Genomic DNA, 17,244 nt, shown 5'->3' with positions numbered 1-17,244 from the left:
GCGCGTGCTGACGCCACCGGAAGCTGGCGCCGCGTCCGTCTCCCGGGAGCCCGCGTTGCCTTGACGACGGCAGGCGCGCTGGAACTAGGGAAGCTCTGCGCTCGGAGGCGCGGCGGCATCGAACTTTCGGGCAGAGAGCATGAGGAGCCGGTGCCTATGTCAGATCTGCACCTGCGGGTGAGACGCGGCGGAGGCGGCGGAGCTTCAGGTGGTCGTGCGGAGGGCAGGTGACGCGTGCGCAGCTCGGTCCGCTCCGCGAGCTACTGGGGTTTACAGGTTCTTGCTGTGGAGGCGATCTGTCCAGAGTCCACACTGACCTGCCATCCCGCCAGGCGGGCAATAATGTGAAGGTGTGTCCGGATTAAGGCAGGTCAAGTGGTACGATCGGATCTGACTGGGAGACTCAGATGCCCCACAAAAATTTTTTTAAGAATGAAAAGAAAGGTCGAGGAAAAGGGAAAGGAACTGAACGGTGTTCAATCCCAGAGTTTTCAACTAGTGTTAGGCTTCTTTCCATCTCTAGTTTGCCGTCCAAGCCGTATCCTATTCTTGTTCCTCCTACCCAGGCAGCGATCCTTTGGATATAAATGACTGGAAAGGTAGTAGTCGCCGCCCTGAGGCCCAGGATTGGTCTGTGAGTCCTGTCTAACAACCTTCCACCCCATCAACAATCTTCTTCCTCAGCTTCACTGTTGACCCAGGAGTTAGAGTAATACTGGCTAAATATATATATGAATAGGTCATTCCCTTCGTATTCTAATCCCCTCCAAAGGAAAAACCACTTGTATGCTGATGGAAAGCAGTCCTCCCCCCTAGTTTCATGCTAAACGTTGTTTATAATTAATAAGTAGATGTACATTCAGTGATTTTCAACCTTTTTTTTTCATGGCACAAACACACACTAATTACTAAGGTCAGTGCCCCTGACTAAATACAACCATTTTCATCTCATGGCACAAATAAATTAGTTACTAAGGGAGAAGAGGTCAGGGCCCCTTTTTCTTTAGTAATTAGTTTATGAGTGCGTGAGAAACAAAGGTTGAAAATCACTGCAAGATAAATTCACATTTGTGGTATGAATCCAAAAACTGACATGCAAAAATTGGTTAGTTTGGCCCTGGCCGGTTGGCTCAGTGATAGAGCGTCGGCCTGGCGTGCAGAAGTCCTGGGTTCGATTCCCGGCCAGGGCACATAGGAGAAGCGCCCATCTGCTTCTCCACCCCCCCCCCCTCCTTCCTCTCTGTCTCTCTCTTCCCTCCCGCAGCGAGGCTCCATTGGAGCAAAGATGGCCCGGGCGCTGGGGATGGCTCCTTGGCCTCTGCCCCAGGCGCTAGAGTGGCTCTGGTCGCAGCAGAGCGACGCCCCGGAGGGGCAGAGCATCGCCCCCTGGTGGGCAGAGCGTCGCCCCCTGGTGGGCGTGCCGGGTGGATCCCGGTCGGGCACATCCGGGAGTCTGTCTGTTTCCCCGTTTCCAACTTCAGAAAAATACAAAAAAAAAAGAAAAGAAAAAAAAAATTGGTTAGTTTTTTTTCTAATCATTATGTACAACCCAACATCCTTTCCCGTGCAGTGGTCAGGACCAGGGGGTTCCCCTTTCTTCCAGCAGTGTGGGGATCCAGGGAGCTGAGGTAGGGCTGGTGTAAGCATCCCGTCAGGACTTTGAACATTGGTAATGCTCCTTGCTGAAGTTCAAATGGTCCTTCAAGAGTGGTGCCACCCTCGCTTTCAGGTTTATGTTTGAGGCACAAGTATCTTTGGCAAAGCTGAGAGCCACGACTGGAGGGCTCCTTTGAGCCAACTGTTTTAAGATCTGGCCACCTTCCGGGCACTGATACAGAGAGCGGCAAAGATTCCCCACTTTCTTTGAACCCGTTCCCCTCATATATTACCTCCTTCCTTTCTTTGGGGGAATAGACCATTTCTTTCCCCGTTGGGAAAACAAAGTCCTAAGAAACAACTACCTTTCATCTCTAGAGGGACACCTGATTTCATCTCTACCTTGGATTGTTTTTATTTTTTTTAAAGTGAGTTCTGGGAAGCAGAGACAGACTCTCTCATGTGCCCTGACCAGAATCCACCCAGCAAGCCCACTTTACCTACCCTAACAAGGGGGCAATGCTCTGCCCATCTGGGCCCTTGTTCCATTACAACCAGAGCCATTTTTTAGCACCTGAGGCAGAGGCCATGGAGCCATCCTCATTACCTGGGGCCAACTCACTCTAATCAAGCCATGGCTGCAGGAGGAGAGGAAAAGAGAGAGAAACAGACAGACAGACAGAGAGAAGCAAGGACTAGAGAAGTAGATGGGTGCTTCTCCTGTGTGCCCTGACTGGGAATCAAACCCAGGACATCCACACGCTAGCCGACGCTCTGCCACTGAGCCAACAGGCGGGGCCCCATGGATTGTTTTTTAAAAAGACTGGAAAATGGCCCTGGCCGGTTGGCTCAGCGGTAGAGCGTCGGCCTAGCGTGCGGAGGACCCGGGTTCGATTCCCGGCCAGGGCACATAGGAGAAGCGCCCATTTGCTTCTCCACCCCTCCGCCGCGCTTTCCTCTCTGTCTCTCTCTTCCCCTCCCGCAGCCAAGGCTCCATTGGAGCAAAGATGGCCCGGGCGCTGGGCATGGCTCTGTGGCCTCTGCCTCAGGCGCTAGAGTGGCTCTGTTCGCAATATGGCGACGCCCAGGATGGGCAGAGCATCGCCCCCTGGAGGGCAGAGCACCGCCCCTGGTGGGTGTGCCGGGTGGATCCCGGTCGGGCGCATGCGGGAGTCTGTCTGACTGTCTCTCCCTGTTTCCAGTTTCAGAAAAATGAAAAAAAACAAAACAAAACAAAACAAAAAAAAAAAAAAAAAAGACTGGAAAATGTGTTGACTTTAGACAGCTTCTTTGCTCTTCCTGGCAACAAGGAAATGTAAAGGTCCCAACTACCTGCTTGAAATAAAGGCGGGGGAAAAAAACAAGGAGAACAAACATTAATATGTCAATACATTGCTCTTTCTAGAAGGATCCAAGATCAGGAGAGAGACCTCTGCAGGGAAATTTTGACCTGCTGCTGCTACATTTTCCTCTTGCTGTTTGAATCTTCTTTCTTTTTTTTTTATACTATGTTCATAATATGTTCAAAGGTCTATTTCTTTCACTGTATCAGTCAAAGCAAACCATCCATCTCCTAACACTTTTTTCTGCAGTATGTATAGATGATTGCTCACATGAGTACAACTGTGATGGAGCTATTTAATGTTAGAAAACAAAGTTGGGGGAATGCTGGAAAAAATTGGGAATTGGTAACTATAACCAACTTTCTTTGAAAACCTGGTATGAATGGGATTTTGAAGAGACAGGAGAAAATGGATAATGTGGACAAGGATAGGAAATTGTTTGACTGGTCTATGCCTCAAATTCATGATGGAAGATAAAAGAGCATATGTCTTCATTCAATACATCCTGAAATAAAATTATAAAACCAGGGTAGAAATCAACCCATATTACTGAAGAGAATGGAAAGAGGTCTCACTAACACATGAAATTTCAATGAATTTTTGATATAGAGAAGGATAAAAGGAATGCCGACAGATAAAACAAAAACAGATAAATTGAAGTAAATTTTCTGAAGTAGACATGGGAGCCTGTCTGTCAACAGGGCCTGAGACAGACTGGGGTCTAAGTTCACAGGGTCAATAGAGGACAGGAGGGTAGGATTTGTGCTTAGCCTTCCTATGTCAGGCAGCAGACACCCACCACCAAGGGCAAGGAGGAAAATACTTCCTTAATGAATTTAAATTGAATGTTCAGGGACAGTTAAGACTCCAGTTGTGGCCACCTACCATGAAAAACAGGACTCAATTATATATATGTATATACACACATGTATGTATATATATGTGTGTGTGTGTGTGTGTATATATATATATACACACACACACATACACATATGTGTATATGTGTATATATGAGAGAGAGAGAGACAGAGACAGGAAGAGAGAGAGAGATGAGAAGCATCAACTTGTAGTTATGGCATTGCATTTCATATGTGTGCCTTGACCAGGGGCTCCAGCCAAACCAGTGACCCCTTGTTCAAATCGGCAAACTCGGGGTTTCAAACCTAGGACTTCAGTGTCCCAGGTCGATATTCTATCCACTGCACCATCACTGGTCAGGCAAGACTCAACACAATAGAAGTTACAATAGAAAGACTGAAAATCATCAGTGCATGTGAAATGCAAAGAACATAAGAGGAATTAGAGGTACTAGAAACTTCAGGAAAATTAAACACTATACAATAAAATTATGGTTCAAACCTAATTGAAAAAGCTAGGAACCTTTTACCTTGAGTGCTCTTAGGGTCATGGTATTGGAAACCACAGATTAGAAAAGATTCTCCCTGCACTCATTAAGTGGCTTACCTTTAAACAATATGTCAAAGTCAAGGTAATGCAAACATTATATACTAGGTTTTCAAATAAAACTTTTCAAATAAAAGTGGTTTTTTTTTCTGATTATGAAATAAATAACATGAGGCATAGTATAAGAATTCAAGTAAAAAAACAACAACTATGATATAGTGAAAATTCCTTATAATCTTCTTCCTCACAGATAACAGATGTTATTTAAGACTTGTTTTACAGTCATATTCTTTAAAGAGAGAGCATACGATACATACTATTCTACAAACTACTTTTTCATTGTTTAGTATCTCTTCATCTTCCAATAACTATGCGTGAAGATCAACCTCATTCTCTTTAGCAAGTGCATGTTGTGAGCATATATTGGTCAGGACTCTTAGTTATGGACAATATAATCTACTCTGGCTAGTTTAGGTATAAAGGGATTTATTAAGGAGTGTATGCAGGGCCTGGCCGGTTGGCTCAGTGGATTGAGCATCAGCCCAGCATGTGTATGTCCTAGGTTGATCCCCAGTCAGGGCACACATGAGACACGACCATCTGCTTCTCTCTCTCTCCACTTTCTCTCTCTCTTCCCCTTCTGCAGCCAGTGGCTCCATTGGTTTGCATTCAGCCCTGGGCACTGGGAATAGCTCTGTTGTCCAATAACTGGCCTCAGGCGTTGAGGATAGCTCAGTTGATTCGAGCATCAGTCACCAGGTTGGTCCTGGTCAGGATGCATGGAGGGGTCTGTATCTCTATCCCCTCTCCTCTCACTTAAAAAAATAATAATAAAGTTTATATAACTCACAGAACTGTTAGAAGCACCAAAGGAACAATCTCTTAACTAAGCTTTCAGGAAAAATTTCCAAAGATCTCACCGCAAAACTGGGCTGCCAAGGGAGCCATTGCTTCTGCCACAATCAGAAAACTGCAGCAGGGCTGTAGGCTTCAGAACCGCTCCTCAGTGCCAAGGTCAGGAAGCTGCCAGATCAGGAAGCCACCTTGCAAACCAGACACTGTCTACCAACTGCTGGCTGCAGACTGTGTATCCATGCAAGGAAAATGGATGTCCCAGGTAGCTTTCTCTGAATCAGTCTCATGTGGTAGGTGAAACCCAAATTGTTTGTGGAACTTGCCAGCAAAGGGGCTTTCAGCTTCTGTAGTAGAAGACACACTAAATTGTTGTCAGAGCAAAGCCAGAATTTTCACCACATAAGGATATACCATAACTTACAGTTTTCGTAAACACCATTGCAGAGAAAATGGAAGGTTTTTGCTTTGTTTCTTAGTAAAGCTGTTCTTAGATGTAGAGATGCTAGTTTATTGAAGGTCTCTGATTATAATGTAATTATCACACAATGTTTTTGGAGGTGTAAATAATCTTTCAGTTTATTTATATTTGCACAGGCGACATCACTGTCCACATGGAACCACAAGGATTTATGAAAATTCCGGCGTGTATTGCCCAACAACTGAATATTTGGAAAAATATCCTACATATGGCAATGTTCTTCCTGCTCAGAGTCTTAAACCTAAGCAAGAATTTCGAGCGTACCGTGGTAAAATGGAAGGAATAACAACATTTAAGTAAATATTGAACAACTTTTTGCCTATCTTTCTCCCAACTCTTCTGGTCTTAATAAAGTTGTTTAACTCTTTAAATTGACCTCTTCCGTGGATTTAAGTTGAACCAATCCAAGAAGCAAGAAACTAGTTGAGTCACAACTTGAGAAAACTAGCAAGATGAGAAGGAAGTCTGACTGACAGAGAAAAGGGAAATAAGTTCTATTGATTTTTTTTACCTGCTGTGTCTCCACATTTATCTGTTTTGTCCTGTCACCATGCCCTCGAGGAATGCAGTAGTTTCCTGTTTCCTAACTGTTGTGACATGTATATGTAACTCCTCTGGTTTCTGTTTCTGATTTATTATGTATACTTTAGCCTGCCAAGATGATCTCTTTAAAATGCAAGCCTAATCCTTTTGCCTCCCTGCTTAAAATACTCTTATATTAAGTATTGTTTAATACTTAATTGCTTTTTTTGTTTTTTGGGTTTTTTTTTTTAATTTCCATTGATTTAAAAAAGGGGGTAGGGGGAGAAGTATATAATCGTTGTTCCCACTTAGTTGTTCCTTTTGGTTGTGCACTCATTGATTGCCTCCACTACGTGTCCTGACCCAGCATTGAACCCGTGACCTCAATAAACCGGGATGATGCTCTGTCCACTGAGCAACCCAGCCAGGGCCTCCGTTGTATTTAATATACTCCAAAATCCTTACCCAAATCCTTTCATGGCTTGGCTCCTACTTGCTTCTCTATTTTCATGGCAATGCCCTCTATACGCTTTGCTTATATCCCACAGGACATTTTCCATTTCTTGAAAGTACCAGGTTTAACTTGCCACAGAGCTTTCCAACATACTATTTTACCGTCTGAAAACTTCCCTCCCTCTTACCCTACTTAATCCCCTTTCATTTGTAGATCTCAACACAGTTATCGCTCTGGAAAGCCTCTGACCCCTCACACGGGTTTCAGGCGAGGTGCAAGCCCCCATGTCAGTTCTAAAGCATCTTCCTATTATATGTCATTAGATTAGTCTCAGAAGCCCAGCCATTAAAGCAGGAACTGTCTACTCTTATCTCAGTATTCTGTTATATCCTGGCACAATGCCTACTAGCACATAGTAGGCACTCAATATTTATTCTAGAACAGCGGTTCTCAACCTGTGTAGCTTTAGGCGACCCCTGTGTTTTGGTCATTCGACCCCCGCCGGGGTTGCGACCCACAGGTTGAGAACCACTGCTCTAGAACCTTAGTGCAGTGCCTACTAGCACACAGTTAGGCGCTCAATATTTGTTCAATGGGTGAACAAATATCTCCTCCTAGGCCTAAACTTTTCCTTTGGACTTAGCCTTTGTGACCCCTTTGTATATTTGTCAACACAATGGGTTATTTTCTTTATTCGGTTAACGTGCACACCATATTCAAGGTCTTGGGCATTAAGTACAAAAGCAATGACATGAGGTTCCTGCTTCCAATGAGCTCATGCATCAGACTGCTATTTGAGAGTTAAAAACACTACAGCAACTTTCGTTTGTATTGTTTCCATTTTCATCTCATTTCTGATAGAGCTCATTCTGCTTACACGGTGAGAGGACAGCCCACAGGCTGGAAGCCTGTCCTAAAGCATGGCTCTGCCCATGTCAAGTGTTTTGGGGTGTGTCAGATGAATAAAAGTGCACTTACCTCTACTACTTCTCCCTACAAGGTTGCTTTGGGTTTGGAGGTATACTTTCTAACATTTACATAATCTGACCAGAGAAACCTGGACTGCTAAGCTTCTCTGTCCTCTCCCTGTTTCCTCTGCTCCCCCGTTCGCTGTAGCCTGTTCCCCTCTAGCTGGTATTTGGGAAGAGCAAAGACCAACTCCCGAGTCTGAAGAGGCGGAGGTACGTGATTTCTACTACGATTCACCCCTATACTTATTATGTGTTTATGACCAAGTGTCAGGCAGTACGCGTGGCATCTGGGATACAGGGACAAGCAAGAACAAGACGGTCATGATCTCTCTGTGCTCACAGATGTGGCAGTAGTGAAGGTAGCAATCAAAAATCTCCAAAATAAGGATAAAATTGCAGCTGTAATAAAATCTATGACGTTAGCACAAGGTAAATGGAGAGCCAGAATAAGAGAGGTTTGACTTTATCAGGGAAATGCGAAGGACGTGAAGCACCGAACTAGATGTAGTGGCGAAGGCAGTGCACCCAGGCAGAGAGCAGGAGGTCTGAAGGAGCGGGGGAGGAGGAAGCACTTCCAGAAGGAAGTCCCCCTTGAGCCTAGGAAGCAGGAGGAGGCCCAGGGTGGGCAAGACTGGTGGAGGCAGCCAGGAGCGCCTTTCTTTCTAAATTTGTTTTGTGTTCGTTTGAGTGGTAAATAAGGGGGATAAGGAAGAGATGAGGGAGATGAGAGCAAGAGTGACCTGCTCAAATTTACATGGGAAAGGATTACAGTACTTTGGGTGCAGCGTGGGAAAAGATCGCCAGATGGCTACAGTGGATACAGGAAAATGAGTGTAGGAAATGGTTGAATGATTTGAATGAGTTGTTAGGAAAGCTTGGAATATCATGGTGGTGAGGAGACGGGGAAAGCGGTTAGATTTGAGAGAGATTAGGAGGCAAAAATTGACAGAAGTTGATGATGAACTATAATGATGCCTCGGTTTTCGTCAATAATCAGGCCGAAAACAATCGGTGAAATTTGAGACCGATGAAAACCGAGGCAATTATTCCCATATGAATCAATGTAAATCCAATTAATTTATTCTAGACACTCCAAAATACATACCAAAAACACACATTACACTAAATACTGTGTACGCAGTAATCACTTAAATGTAATTGTAGTATTAGCACTTGGAATCAATTTAAAAAAGCACAAAAACACTGGAAAGCAATGAAATTGTTTGGCTAGATGCATGGGGTGATATCAGCTCACATAACGAGAAACAATGCCACACTGAGCAGGAGAACGCGTGGGTCACCCTTTGTTTTTGCAAAATTAGCAGTGAGGTCACGTGGGCATGCCCACGAAATCTGAGGCAACTGATGAAAACTTGAGACAATTTTTTCACGGAAATAATCGATGAAAACTGAAACGGATGATAACGGACGTCGGTGAAAACCGAGGCATCACTGTAGATCCAGGCAGAAAGTGAGGAATGAAAGGCGAGCCCTGGGTTTTGGCTATGCAGCTGAAGAGATGGCAATGCCATTACTCACATGGGGAAAAGGACCAGATGTGTTGTGGGGGTGGAGAAATAGTGAGTTTGATGAGGGGCATATTAAGTTTTGAGCACCATTGACTATCCAAGAGGTCGTTGTAAATGCTGGTTTGGAGCTCAGAAAAGAGGTCTGAGCGGAGAGAAATGTGCGACTCTGTACAGGTGGCAGAGAAAGCTGGGGGAGTGGAGTGTCCTTGGGAGTGCACACTGAGTGAGGAGAGGGGAGGTGGGTGCAGAGAGAATTTACTGGAACTGCAGGGAGTGGGCAGGCATGTCAATCACTGCTCAAGAGGTCAAGCAAGGTGAGGACTAAAGCGGTCTAGTGTATTTAATCATTTAGAAGCCTTGTGACCCTCGAACTGCATCAGAGAAGTGACTGCCGGAAACGAGTGGCAGTGGGTGGTAGGGGTGGGGAAGTGGGACAAGTCTAGGGAGTTGTATTGTGAACAGGAGAAAGGGCTCAGTGCGTTTGGTTTTATTTTTGGATCTTATGGATATACACGGAAAATACTGGTTAATTCAAGATGGTTTAAAACAAATCATAAAATGAGTGATGTAGTCAATCGAGTCCAGAAGAAAATAAAGCAATTTTGAAGACTCATGGTAATACAAGTAGTAGTTAACATACTGCCCTTACCATGCATCAAGCACTGTGTGTGTGTGTGTGTGTGTGTGTGTGTGTGTGTGTGTGTGTGTGAATCCTCTACCTGCTGAAGTAGACGATATTATTATCCTCTTTCACATGCAAGGAAACTGGAGCACAGGCATGTTAACTAAGATGTCCAAGGTCATGCATGCAGTGAACGACAGAGCCAGGATTTGGACCCCAGCAGTTTGAGCCCTCAGACTGTGGTGTCCTCCACCCCAAACTCAGTGACTGGTCCTCACTCTGCCACACAATGTTGTACAAGGCCTGGTGCAGCTGGATTACCATGTGGCTCCCATTCATGGAAAGGGCTTCCACGGGGATCTGAGGATGAATAGCTCACATCCTTATATCCATATAATGAATATGACTTATGTCAAAGGCCAGAGTTTATTATTTAAAGGTGAGCAGGAAGACAGCATGACTTTAATGAGAAAAAGGCATGTCCCAGTAACTTACTAGATAGTCTTTAAGTAGGATGAATGTGGATTTTGACAAAGTGAACCCAGGAGATACTTTAAAAATTCTTTTCAGAGTCATTAAATTTTTCACCTGAGGTCCTTCCATGTTAGGAAAAAATTCAATTATGGAAAGGTTTTATTCATGTAAGATCCAGTTAACTAAGAATCCATGACAACGATGTCTTGAAAACTAGGGTTTTTGACATATCTACTTCTTGAGGTATTTAGTCACTGGCTGGGACATAAAGCAATTCAATTATTTCAAGTAGTTTATCAACCATCAACATTTTAATATCTTCTTAAACTTCTCAAGTAAAAAAAAAAAAACTTGAAAATTCCAATACTGCATTAACATAATCAGAAATAGAAGAATCTGTGAGGCTATATTTCAAATTTATGTATTTCAGATCAGATTATCGTCCTTATGAAATAGTCCAACAGCCTCGCCATGTACCGGAAGAATATAAACCAAAACAGGGGGAGATTGACCTGGACACGACCTACAAACAGGCCTTTAATTCTTATAAAGTGCAGCCTGTGGCAATAGTCCGGCCTTTGGAGAGAAAACAAGTTAAGAGAGAAAAGTTGGACACTGTCCCAACCTATAAAGGTAACTCGCCATTTCAAAAGTGATAGAGCCAAAGAAGCTAGAACTCACCTCCAGCTTTGACATCAACTCATTATTTTGGCGTGTTGCCAAACTTAGTCCTTACGACTTAGGAAAAAAACTTTTCTCTCTTTGGTCAAAATAATACTGTGGCCCTACTCTGTTGGCTCAGTAGTAGAGCGTCAGCTTGGTATGTGAATGTCCTGGGTTTGATTCCCAGTCAGGGCACACAGGAGAAGCGACTATCTGCTTCTCCACCCTTCCTCCTCGCTCTTCTCTCTCTCTCTCTTCCCCTTCCACATCATGGTGCAACTGATGGTGGTTTGAGTGCATTGGCCTAGGTGCAGATTGGCCCCATGGAGCCTCTGCCTCAGGCACTAAAAATAGCTTGGTTGCGAGCAACCAAGATGGGTAGAGCATTGGCCCTAGATGGGCGTCACCAGGTGAATCCCAGTTGGGGTGCATGTAGGAGTCTGTCTCTCAGTCTCCCTTCCTCTCACTTAGAAAAAGAAAAAAGCAGTAATAATACTGTAAAGTGAAAAAAGACCACCTGCATAATTAAGAGTTAGGAGACCTGGCTTCCTGTCCAAATTCAGCCACTTGCTTAGTTTTCTCTGTCTCAAAACATGTAAAAACAACAGATATCTTCAAACAAGCATTATGTCATATTTGTCACGTTATGCCACATTTAGTTGGTACCTTTCCTTTTCCTCCATCCTAGAATAGCTTAAACTCTACCAAGCATACTAGCAACCTTCTTCAAGACCAAGAGTATAGATTTTAATTCAACCGCATTGATAATTACATTAAAAGTAAATGACCTGGCCCTGGCCAGTTGGCTCAGTGGTAGAGCATTGGCCTGGCGTGCAGGAGTCCTGGGTTTGATTCCTGGCCAGGGCACACAGGAGAAGCACCCATCTGCTTCTCCACCCCTCCCCCTCTCCTTCCTCTCTGTCTCTCTCTTCCCCTCCCGCAGCCAAGGCTCCATTGGAGCAAAAGTTGGCCTGGGCGCTGAGGATGGCTCTGTAGCCTCAGCCTCAGGTGCTAGAATGGCTCTGGTTGCAACAGAGCAACGCCCCAGATGGGCAGAGCATCGCCCCCTGGTGGGTGTGCTGGGTGGATCCCGGTCTGGCGCATACGGGAGTCTGTCTGACTGCCTCCCTGTTTCCAACTTCAGAAAAATAAAAAATAAAAAAAAGTAAATGACCTAACTACGGTAATTAAAACAAAAAGATTGTCATAGTATATGAAGGAAAAAAAGAACCAACTATATGCTATCCACACAAAACCTTTATTAAATACAAAGATATAGGTAAGTTAAAAGTAAGAATGGAAGAATGTGTATCATGCCAATTCTAATTAAAAGAACTGTAGGCCGTGGGTGGTTGGCTTGGGTAGAGTGTTGGCCCAGTGTGTGGAATTCCTGGGGTTCAATTCCCAGTCAGGGCACACAGGAGAAGCGACCATTTGCTTCTCCACCCCTCTCCCACCTCCCCCCTCTCTTTTCCCTTCCTGCAGCTATGGCTCAATTGGTTCGAGTGCATCAGCTCCAGGCATTGAGGATGGCTCTGTGGAGTCTCCACCTCAGGTGCTAAAAATAGCTCAGTTGCAGGCATGACTCCAGATGGGCAGAGCATCAGCCCCAGATGGGGTTTGCTGGGTGGATCTTGGTCAAGGTGCATGCGGGAGTCTGTCTCTCTATCTCCCCTCCTCTCATTTGAAAAACAAAGAAAACAAAACAAAAAAGAGAGAGAGAGAACTATAAAGACTGTTAATATCAGAAAATCTAGCTTTCAAGACAGGAATATTACCAGGGATTAAGAAGGAATTAGCTACAGTCAAAAACCTATTCTCTCATTCTCTCTCTCTCAGTCTCTCTCATGACCTCTTTCTCTTGTTATCTCTCTTATTATCTTGTTATCCTTCTGTCTTGTTCTCTCTTTCTCTTCAAATTTAGGTTCACAAGAGCAAGAATATGCTGGACCCAATTCGTCTTTCCTTGCCATGCTGTTCCATAAGACTCTGCCAGACGAAATTGCCTGCCCTTGGCTCAGATATCTACTCTCACCCAAACATCGGTAGCTTGAGGTGGAAGTAATTGTTTCATTCCAAACTTGGCCATCTTGGCAGACATGTCTACAGATGAGGAATTTTTCTCTTCAGAGGTGTAATAATAAGCATTTGAGTTTGGGCCTTTCAAACAAACATGGCAATGGACTTTAGTCTAGACTCTTACACTTTACCTTGTATACTTCTCTCCTTGAAATCAATTTTTGGTATTTAGAATTGCATATTTTTGGGTGAAGTCAATTCTATACTATTTCTCAGCTTTCTTCCCTTCTCATCTGGAAACAGAAAACCCATATAAGCCTCAGTTGAAGTGTAAGCACTTCAGTTTTCCAGCCATGGTCTAGGTAAGCAGCAAGAAGGAGAATTAAGATATTTAACACTAAATCTCACACTGAGCTCTTATGTGTCACTTCTAAATTGTACAGTTTTTTTCTTTTTTTAGGTGAGAGGAGGAAGATAGTAAAGCAGACTCTCACATGTGCCCCTACAGGGATCCACCAACCCCATCTGGGACCAATGCTCAAGTACTGAACTATTTTTAATGTCTGAGGCCGAGGCTCCAATGGAGCCATCCTCAGCACCCAGCGCCATGCTCAAACCAATTGAGGCATTGGCTGTAGGAGGAGAAGAGGGAGAGAAGGGGTGGGGGGAGATGCAGATGGTCGCTTCTGTGTGCCCTGACTGGGAATCGAACCTGGGATGTCCATACATGGGGCCAACTCTCTATCCGCTGAGCCAGTGGCCAAGGCCTGTACAGACAGTTTCTAACACTTCTGAAAGCCCTCAGCTCAGGCCCTGGCCTCCACATGGCCCTCTGTCTTTTGGGAATGCCTTGAAGTCCATTTCCTGAGGGGGAAAACTGAAGCCGGTGGTCTTTTGGGGACCATGTGAGTTACCCAGTACTGTGTCCAGGGAATCCTGTAGGATTCCTGTCAAAGGCACCGGAACTCTCCCTCCTCTGAGGGGCTTCTCCAGAGCAAGAGGAGAAACTCCCACAGCCCTTTCGCTCACACAGCAGGGCCCTTGCTCAGCTTAATCCTAGATTTTATGGTTTACGTTAGCATTTTATGTGTTATAGCGAAAATCTCAACCAGTTCCTGGGAACACAACCATATCTCCTAAACTGTCTTCCCCCAAAACAACTTCTTTGGCTTTCAAAAGCTCTCACCTGTCAGGCTCCATTGTTCCCCTCTCTATGGTGTAATGGAATGAACTAGAAGTGGAAAGTTACACAAAGTAAAGGGGGAGATAGGAAAAGCATTGTGGAAATGGAGAAAAAACATATCTGATGGGAATCAGAGGAACTTCATATTTGTTTAGCATTCTGATTTCTAAAGGAAATGGCCAGACGTTTGGCAATGAGAGAATTAGTTCATGACTTTGACAAGATCACGGTTTTCTCCTTAGTATTCAAAAATGCTGTCCTTTTTTTTCCCCCCCAAGATGATTATAGAGCTTGGGACATTCAGAAAAGTGAACTTTATAAACCAGAACAAAGTTACTATCCCCCTACTGTGAAATTTGGAAATTCAACTACATTTCAAGATGACTACGTTCCCCGGGAGCTGCAGCCTAGGCAAAGCTTCAAGCCCAGCCCTGTGGTCAAACGTCCCACAGTCCCTTTTAATAGTGATACGAGCCATCGCCTAGATTATGTACCTTACCAGCTAGAATCCAAGGCTGCTCAGCCAAAAGAAGTCTACAGACCGACCGACCACCCCTTTGAGGCTCTCACAACCCACCGGTGTGCCTTTCAGGGTCTTGCAGGTGAAACCACAAAAATCTGCCGACCGGCACACACCAGAGTGACCCAAAATGTTCCGTTTGAAGGAAGCACTGAAACCCATGAAAGTTTTCAACCTTGGGAAATCCCACCCCCGGAAGTCAAGAAAGCACAAGAGTATGTCCGCCCCGCAGGGACCATGCCGTTACACAGCACAAGCCATCTGGATTACATTCCCTATCAGGCCACGCGCGTCCTCCCCATCAGGCCTGTGTCTCACAGAAGAAACAACAGGTTTCCTTTCCAAGGAACAAGCACCACGAGGGAAGATTTTCCAGCGTGGGAAAGTTGTCGTCGAGGACTCATTAAAAATCAGCAGCAGATTCCCAACCCATCTGGGAAGTTCGACGGTCTGAGCACTTTCAGATCTCACTATGTGCCACACGAACTGGTTGCAACGGAGAGTTGTAAGCCTTTAAATGTTCCCCTTCAGAGTTCCAGCCCATTCGATGACGTAACCATGTACTCTACCGAGTATGCGCTGAAAAAACAGGAGCTCTGCCCGGCCAGCTACCCCTCTCCCCCAGGTTACGTCTTTGAACACACAAATTCCCGAGGTCATAAATTCTTCCGCAAGGCCCCGCCCCCCGTGGAGACCTAGCCAGCGAGTCATGTTTAAAAGGAGGCTAACTCAGAGGATGTTGGCTTTCCAAGGGGGCGGAACCAATTGTTTATAGGGCAAAAAATTTTTTATGAGAGCTAAAACAAATTATCTTTCAATTTTTAATCAAGAAAACTGGAAACTTTATCACAGGAAATCAGGATCTTAAAATCCTTTTTGTATTGATATTTTAACAGATTTGTGCTTTCATTCGCATTTCTGAAAGTTGAACGGTAGTACATTCCCATCAGAACTGCTTTAATCTCCAACACACTGTTTCATAGCTGGTCTCCAGTCCATCATTTTATACTTGTGTTTATAATTACAGCAACTGGAGTGATCTGTGTGCCAATTACCGTTTATCTAACACATTAGGGCTGTCTATACCACCACTGAAAATGACGCATGATTCTTCTTCCCAGACAACAGCGTTCCTTTTCCTCAGACTTCAGGGCGTCTACAGTATACAGAGTGAAGTTTGGGTGGCTGCTCCTCACTGTGTTCGAGTTGTGATTAGAGCCACTGTGGTGTGACAAGCACAGGCCCTGCTGGTTGGAAATCAAAGGGTCTGAGTTCAAGTTCTAATGACGTCACAGTCTTTTTGTGCCACCCTGGGCAGGTGACTCATGTCTGAGCCTCAGTGCTTCATTAGCAAAAAGGTATCTGCCCTGCCTGCCTCACCCAAATTCGTTTGTGCATCAAATCGTGTGACGCACTGTAATCCAGAAGGTGCAAGTGCGGAACAAATGTCAGGCGTTAAAAAGTCACTTCATCTCTTCTGGTGCCGGTTTTCTCCTCTTACAAATTGGGATAATTGCCTATTCAGTAATCACTTTCTGGCCTTAGCGAGGATTGGAAAATACCCTAATTTGTATCGAGCTTATGAGTAGTGTGATGTCTGAGAAGTCTTCCGCGTACAGCTAGCTTCCCAAGCGCCTGAGAAGCTGTTACAGAGAACAGAGAGCCTGGATTGGGGGGAGTAACATGGTTTGAATGATGGCATTTCCAGACAGGGAAAAGCACTTGCTTTTTCAAAACACTTGCAGTAGTTTCAGAAATGACTGACAGCTCTGAAGAAATCTTCAGGGTCACCTCAGGTAATTATGCACCTGGTTGCCTGGCCCAGAGTCATAGTTCAGAAGAACCAGTTCACTATGGGGCACAACTATGTTCTCCTCATCCTCGTGAAGAAGAAAGAACATATTGTGTCTATAAATGCTGAAAATCTTGTAATGAATTAAACTTATTGAGTGTTTTCTTGATAAATGGTTGCATTATGGAACAATATGATTTATCATAAAGTTTAGTTTTTTGTAGCTTTTGATTTGTTCCAAACTATATACTTAATTTAGAATAAGTCCATTTGGTTAAAATATGTATAGTTTTAATTTTTTGAAAGTAGTTTGTTTTAATTTACTTTTTTACTTATCAGTTAAAATGATGTATGATTTTAGATTTCTCTGCAACATTAATGAAGCATCAATAAAAGGAATGAATTTTCATAAAATCATTTCTGTACCCGATTTTCTCTGGAAAATAAAGCTTTTTATAAAGGTTTATCTAGGTTAACTTTTACATAATTTGATACTTACCTTTTTAACAGAAAATGTTATATTCAAAGTGAAGAACAGGGAAATACTTTAGTACCCTCATGCTGGCCTGCTTTCTGGTGCTGGATATCCAGCCCCTCTGTAACCCGACGTGGGTGGTCTCCTCCCTGGACACACCAGCTGGGGTTCCCTGAGGCAGTTTGCCTGGAGCTGAGGTCACAAAGATGAGTGGTGTCTCCCCCAAATCTCACTAAGTATAACAGGTGAGAATAGAGAGACTGGAGCCCTGTGAGTGTGGGACACTGAGCCTGGGAGCTCAGGACAGGCTTCCTTAAGGAGAGGACAGCTGCTAAGTAGTAGAA

The 17,244-nt window shown here is 44.4% G+C and overlaps 1 protein-coding gene across 1 annotated transcript; it reads left to right on the top strand.

Annotated features, from left to right (window-relative positions):
• The first annotated feature begins 22 nt into the window (after nucleotides 1–22).
• LOC136384922 (stabilizer of axonemal microtubules 2-like) lies at nucleotides 23–15,401 on the top strand. Its single transcript, XM_066355572.1, has 4 exons — nucleotides 23–177; nucleotides 5,793–5,972; nucleotides 10,679–10,881; nucleotides 14,392–15,401. Exons 1-4 carry the CDS (start codon nucleotides 140–142, stop codon nucleotides 15,330–15,332), a joined length of 1,362 nt encoding a protein of 453 aa, XP_066211669.1. The 5' UTR covers nucleotides 23–139; the 3' UTR covers nucleotides 15,333–15,401.
• The last annotated feature ends 1,843 nt before the right edge of the window (nucleotides 15,402–17,244 follow it).

The sequence above is a fragment of the Saccopteryx leptura genome, chromosome 13, assembly GCF_036850995.1.
Source record: "Saccopteryx leptura isolate mSacLep1 chromosome 13, mSacLep1_pri_phased_curated, whole genome shotgun sequence".
In the NCBI taxonomy this organism is placed as follows: Eukaryota; Metazoa; Chordata; class Mammalia; order Chiroptera; family Emballonuridae; genus Saccopteryx; species Saccopteryx leptura.
Note: the sequence above shows the minus strand (reverse complement) of the source record. Positions and strands in the feature narration are given on the sequence as shown.

Coding starts and splice junctions, on each gene's coding strand:
- LOC136384922 (XM_066355572.1), top strand. CDS start 140: ATGAGGAGCCGGTGCCTATGTCAGATCTGCACCTGCGG. Junction 178..5,792: donor TGTCAGATCTGCACCTGCGG/GTGAGACGCGGC, acceptor ATATTTGCACAG/GCGACATCACTGTCCACATG. Junction 10,882..14,391: donor CACTGTCCCAACCTATAAAG/GTAACTCGCCAT, acceptor TTCCCCCCCAAG/ATGATTATAGAGCTTGGGAC.